Source organism: Gymnoscopelus braueri, assembly GCF_963280865.1.
Source record: "Gymnoscopelus braueri genome assembly, chromosome: 2".
Lineage (NCBI taxonomy): Eukaryota > Metazoa > Chordata > Actinopteri > Myctophiformes > Myctophidae > Gymnoscopelus > Gymnoscopelus braueri.
Window position 1 is genome coordinate 26,853,212 of NC_137604.1, and position 6,641 is coordinate 26,859,852.

At 42.9% G+C, this 6,641-nt stretch overlaps 1 protein-coding gene across 1 annotated transcript in view; it reads right to left on the bottom strand.

Moving 5' to 3' along the window:
- Window positions 1–4,212: 4,212 nt before the first annotated feature.
- The window catches only part of LOC308094927 (paired box protein Pax-5-like), a gene marked incomplete at its 5' end in the record, with an annotated part of 12,385 nt that continues 9,956 nt past the window's right edge, over window positions 4,213–6,641 (bottom strand). The window contains one exon of the mRNA XM_080441753.1: window positions 4,213–4,625. Within this exon, the coding sequence (XP_080297879.1) occupies window positions 4,546–4,625 (80 nt within the window). The 3' untranslated portion in view covers window positions 4,213–4,545. The remainder of the gene's footprint in view (window positions 4,626–6,641) is intronic.

Genomic DNA, 6,641 nt, shown 5'->3' on the forward strand with positions numbered 1-6,641 from the left:
ATTGTGCCGCTAATTGCTGTCAAGATGTGACGTTGAAATCCCCTCAGGTCTTACAAAGGCAGAGTGCCCATCGTCATGAATTCATATTGAGATACAGTCAAGTGATGTACATAGAAAAACCTCAGTGGGAAATTAGAAAAAAGAGTAATTTGCCATTGTTTTGGTTTGGTATGCTATTTTAGGGTCTGGGTTTAGATATTTGTGTACGTTTCACGGTGTGATGCTATTGTCATGATCGTTTAACTTTTTCTAAATGCTTCATAGGTACATGTGTAGGGGTAGAAAAGAAACGGAGTAGCATGTGTTTTTACAGAACACCGTGTAGGGTAAATCAATGTACGGGTGGCCATATTGCCATTGAAATGACCTCACTCTGGCACAAAACCTTTTTCTTCATTCCTACGCAGGACATTCAGACATGACTGTGAGCATTATGTGTGAAACCTCAAAAAAAGAAATGTCAAAAAAGGATTAATAAGGCCGCCTGAAAGACAGAGGACTTTTTTTGTGGAAGGTCACAGGACTGAAACCAATGGAATAGTTTTAATATTCCTAATCCTGGTGGTGTGTTAGAGCTACGGGAGGAGATATGATTGGGGGGGGGGGGTGCTTGGAAGACAAGTGTGTGAGATATGATGAGATTAGGGCTGAGAGGGGGGGGGGGGGGTGTAGAGAAAGAGACTGGATGAGGTTCTGATGGCACAGCAGGTTTGGGCTCCCCAGGGGAACACAGAGGCCATGAGGGGAGGGGTGGGTGTTCACCATTCCACAGAGGACAAAAGGAGAGAGAGAGAGAGAGAGAGAGAGAGTGTGTGTGTGTGTGTGTGTGTGTGTGTGTGTGTGTGTGTGTGTGTGTGTGTGTGTGTGTGTGTGTGTGTGTGTGTGTGTGTGTGTGTGTGTGTGTGTGTGTGTGTGTGTGTGTGTATGTGTTTGTGAGAGAGAGAGAGAGAGAGAGAGAGAGAGAGGGAGAGAGAGAGAGAGAGAGGAAAGAAAATATGTGTGTCAGCGCATCTGTATGTACATTAGTGTGTGTGTGTGTGTGTGTGTGTGTGTGTGTGTGTGTGTGTGTGTGTGTGTGTGTGTGTGTGTGTGTGTGTGTGTGTGTGTGTGTGTGTGTGTGTGTGTGTGTGTGTGTGTGTGTGTGTGTGTGTGTGTGTGTGTGTGTGTGTGAGAGTGTGTGTGTGTGTATGGCCCATGCCTTCCATATTTTCTACAGTACCACCCACAATGACAGTCACCCCTCACTGCTGTATTCAATGTCATGGCTGCCAATCAAAGTGACTCCGGGCCAATGAGAATCTGTTCTTTCCCCATGTGAACCAATTAGGTCAAAGCAATGGCAACGCAAGGTGTGTAACAATGAGATGCATAGTTAACAAATAATCCTATTAATGTATCATTGTATTCTCTGTTATATTACAAACATGAAATTGGATTTGGCCTGTTTTGTTTTGTGCCGTACTGTAGCTTCTGGAGAGTGGATGCAGGGAAGCACAAATGGATTCACATTCACAAGGAGAATGATTTTCAATCAATATTTCTTCAAGTTGGCAGTATTTCTTGTGTGTGTGTGTGTGTGTGTGTGTGTGTGTGTGTGTGTGTGTGTGTGTGTGTGTGTGTGTGTGTGTGTGTGTGTGTGCGTGTGCGTGTGTGTGTGAGGGTCTGAGAGCGAGTGAGTGAGTGAGTGAGTGAATGTCTCTGTTTTATTAAAATAAAAAAGAAACAATCCCAAAGGGGGCAACGTATTACCAATACAGTAAAACAGAATGTGGTTTCTAATAAAAAAAAGTACAAGACACCTCAAATAAATATGCAATAATAAATTATAGGCTTGGAATTGGTTGGTTGCTTTCTTGGCTTATTGTTCACTTTGTGCCTTTGTCAGTATTGACTCCTTGTCAGGCTCTAGAGGCTCCTGCTTTTAGAGTTGCGGTAATATTTTTTTAGTACAATATATAGATCCTTGTCTGAAGTCTGCAATTGGATTGGTCCATCCTGCTTGCATCCTGGTTATTGTACAACAGTTGTGGCGTGATAGCCTATGTATCCCCCCATCCTGTGCAGGTGGGCTGAGATACATTTAGGCGGTTTAAGGGGGTATGCTTGATATTTTATTGACACACAGTCAGTTGGGGAGGTGGTGTGGGGGGTGGGGGGTTATTCATATATAAAACTAAAGGCACTGTCCTCGTTTTAAGCTGGTGTGGTTCAGGTTCAATAATGCCTCAGAAAGATCAAGAGAGAATGAGAAATAACGAGGGGCTCACACTGCTGTGCACGCTGGCAGCGCAACGCGTGAACCGCTTTTAAGAATTTTCTTTAGAGTTGCGTACACACAACTTTAAGGTCTACGAATGTAAAGGACCCCTTCTATCACTATGTCAAAACCCAGAAACAACATGGATTGAAAAACTAACAGCTTTGTTCATTATTTCATAGGTATATGTTTATATAGCTATATTATGTTTTGTCTCACGCTGCAGATTTGGTGCCTCCAATCTGTAAGCGAATAAAACTACGCAAGTAGCAGTGAAGCGCTACAGTTAGCCACACGTACTCAAAACAAACATAAGATTTGTAAACTCGCAGACAATGGCTAAACAACACCACACACCTCTTAGTCTTTTTATTTTAAAGAAAGCTCATCACTAAAACCTAAATTCAAATAAGAAGTACTTGAAATTGCTATTGACATTTTGACTTCTCTTTCGCCGATTACTGTACAAATCTTGTATGGACACGAGTGAGACAAGAAACTGCTACGTGAATACAGGTTTAGGAAGACTTCGCCCCTGGACATACGGTAGATCTGGGATCAACGTGGGATTTCAAAGCACTAAGCTCTCAAAAATTGAAGGGAAAACATAGTACTGATTTAAGACCAGTCCTAAGGGGGAAATCTGTCCTCCCTATTCTCTACATGAATGGGTAAGGCCTCGACCCTGGTGTCATGCATTGTCACAGCGCAGAACTGATGTAGGAGTGACATAAAAAAAGAAAACAGTTTTACTTGTTCTAGAAAGAATGTTTTAAAGGAAACATTTTCACTATGCTAAACAGTACAAGGACAAGTCATCAAGAAGGGAAATAACAACAAATTCATGGTTTCAAATGCAAGTTAAAAAGTAAACTGTCGCCTCTAAATGATGATTGAGTCTCTTTGTGCTTTTGTAGTTAGTCAGCCGGTCCACTGGGGGGGCTATCTTTGGGGAGTTTAAAGAGAGCGAGCAAGAGAGAGCAAGAACGAGAGGGTGCCGCTACTTCCTGACTGTTCATTAGCATATTCAGGAAGCAAATAGAAATGTCTTATTAAATGACACCTGTGTCCACTGACTCAGGCGACACAGTATAGACAGGAAATTGGGATCATATCACGTTAATAAACAAAGGACTTAATTTCATACTGAAAGATTTAAGATTTCATATTTTCACTGCATCATCACCACCATCATCATCATCATCACTATTCTAGCACAAAATTGTGACACAGATTATAAGTCATTACAGGCATCCACTCTTATTACAGAGTGCAACACAGGAAATGCTCTAAATATATTACTCTGTCTCTCCTCCAATATAAATAGCTCTTAATCAGGACTAAATCTTGGCAGGGGAGGTTGGATAGCGCCTCCCTGTACAATAACACTCCCTGGTTGATTTGATTTTGGTCTGAGGAGAACATGTACACTATTCACTCGAGAGGGCTCAGGATCAAGGCTGTGCTTTGCTAAAAGGCCTGCCTGTTGACCAGTGCCTTAGGATGCAATTCTGAGCTCGAGAATACACCTTCTGCATCACACAGCTGTGACTATAGCTTGCGCTGGCTGCGACTGTGCATTGGAATTGTGTAACTGAACACTCCCATGAGAAAGCAAGGTACCCCATTATGAATGGACCACAATCCCTGTGGAAAAGGGAGATTGAACTGTTGTTGCTGACCCGTCACCAGACGAGCAACGTGGCCATTCACAGCTATGAGATTTAGATTGTCTTTACACCACCATAGAATGGCATAGATTAAAACATTGATTGATTGACTATGTATCGATAAATACTTTAGCTATAGTCGGTTCTTTAGTTTCTAAAAGATGTGCACAGATAACAGAGCGCACAACATCTCACTGAGGAGGAGTATACGAAGAGAGTTAGAAGGACTGCTTCTGCTCGTACATGGTTAGCTTGAGAACACAGACGTTTTGGACATTAAAAAAGGTGCCTTGGTTTAGCATGGGATCATTCAAATCACTAGTATTCAGCCATTTTTGCAAGCATAAAGTCAGTCCGGTTGTCATGGCCAGTTATTAACCTCATAGCATGTTATAGTAGATGGTCACATTAGGGGCAGTAATAGCCAGTGACTCAGTAGAGCAGCCCAGCGGGGCATCAGCTGGACTAACACTCTTAAGTCAATGAAGGGAAAAGTCAAACTTCACTGACATGAAGATGTTTGTAAGCAGGCTTGTGTTGGACAGTGCTGGTGCTATCCGTCCTCTCCTCTCCTCTCTTCTCCTTCTTCTCATCCGACTCTTCTCTCAGTGGAAGGGGTCAATGACGGTCATAGGCAGAGGCTGTTGCCGCGGTGGCAGGCCCTGCCCCCCGCGATGTACTGTAGTAGTACGGCGACCCTAGGGATGCACACATACATGCATATGCATAAAAGATATACACAGTATATTCAAGCAATACCACACGAGAGGGAGTGCTGTTGTACGGTATTATCTATAATGTATATTCAGTCATAATCCCAGCTGTGCTGATGTACAGCAAAACAGCACCACCTTAAGTGTGATATTGCTTTAGTACAACAGTTCTATAAGCGCCATTTATTAGTTAAAGTAATACTAGGTAACTTTTTCAACAAAACTAAAGTAAAATTGTATATCTTTTGTGAGTGGCAAATGTTTCACCACACCCACTCCATGAATTTCACCCCCGAAAGCCTTTTATAAACGGTAACTAAAGCTCCACTGGCTAAGAGAAACGATCCACAGATAGTATAAAACAATTAAAAGAACGCTTTTTGAAACGCTTCCGTCTTCCGGTGAAAACAAATGGAATTCTGGGTAACGCAGGAATAGACGAACGGCCTGCAGTGACGGTAATGACCAGCAGAGGCTGCTAAAAATCGTTATTTGTGGACCTGCATTGTATTACTTTAACAGTAATAAACATATTTGTATGTATTTATTTGATCATTTATTTACACAAATAGTTCTGCATTTGGACTGGGACTGCATTGTTTCCAAGCTACATCTGGCGTAGTCGGCAGGACGTGGAGAGTGAGGTCCTCGCGTGAGGGACATGAGGGATGTCGTGCGCGGCGTGAAGTGTGAAGCGCGAGGATGTGCTCCAAAAACCGAGGGGGTAGATGTAATGCCCTAGAAAAGACCCGGCCACAACAACTCTGCCAACTCGGGCTCAGCTCTATTGGCACGGTAGGTTGTGCGTCGGTTTGACGAGTGGGAGACTGGGGTTTGATCCCGGCCGGCGTGAATTACTACATGAACAACACAAATATTTTCCTGTACATGCTTTCTTGTACTTTTGTATGAACTAACGATTGTATAAATTAAATACCGTATATCATATATAATGAAAATTATTATTGCTAACTTACCCATCTGAGATTAGTTTGTAAATGCAATGCAAAATATGAAGGCCAACAATGAAACATTAGCTAATTAAATAGAAACATTATCACAAATAGAAACAAACATTATCTCGGCAAACTTCAAGCTCCTTCTCTATCTCTTTCTCACACACACACACACACACACACACACACACACACACACACACACACACACACACACACACACACACACACACACACACACACACACACACACACACACACACACACACACACACACGCACGCACAGTCTTAGTGACAGTCTAAGCTGATATAGTGTACAGCTCTACTAGTACTGATCCCTTGAGTCTATTCTCCCCTCAGGGAAGGGGTCAATTCAATACTGTAACTCTGTAGTCTCAATCACACACACACACACACACACACACACACACACACACACACACACACACACACACACACACACACACACACACACACACACACACACACACACACACACACACACACACACATCTGTCTCTGTCACTTCCATCCATCAGATGAGCGGTGTGTTGACAGGCTGTCTGTCCACGGTGCAGGTAATCTCAGGAGGCTCTTTGGGGAAGTGAGGCATTAAGCTGGTCTGACAAACTATTTAGTCTCACTCAAGACTTCAGACACCCTCTCTCCCCTCTGCCTCGCCTCGTTTCTCACCTCTCATCTATCTCCCCTCTCCCCCTTTTTTTGTCGTTTCTCTCCTCCCCTCCCATCGATCTTAGACCTTTCAGTGTCTCCTAATGTCTACCTTGTCCTAACATTATGTGGCCGCTCATCCGTTTTCATACCCAAGTCCACTCCAGGCAAAACTTTAAGTTCTCTGATTTATTCTTTCAACATTCTCTCGTCCATCTTTCTTCCTTTTTCTTTCTTTCTTTTCTTCCCATCAGACCTTCTCCTAGCTTACTATGCTGAGGTTGACGCAGAAGCCTGTGTTTTTCTTTTTTCTTCTTCTATGACTATGAATCTGAGAGCTTCTGAGTTAAGAACATTTCCTCACAATGTTAT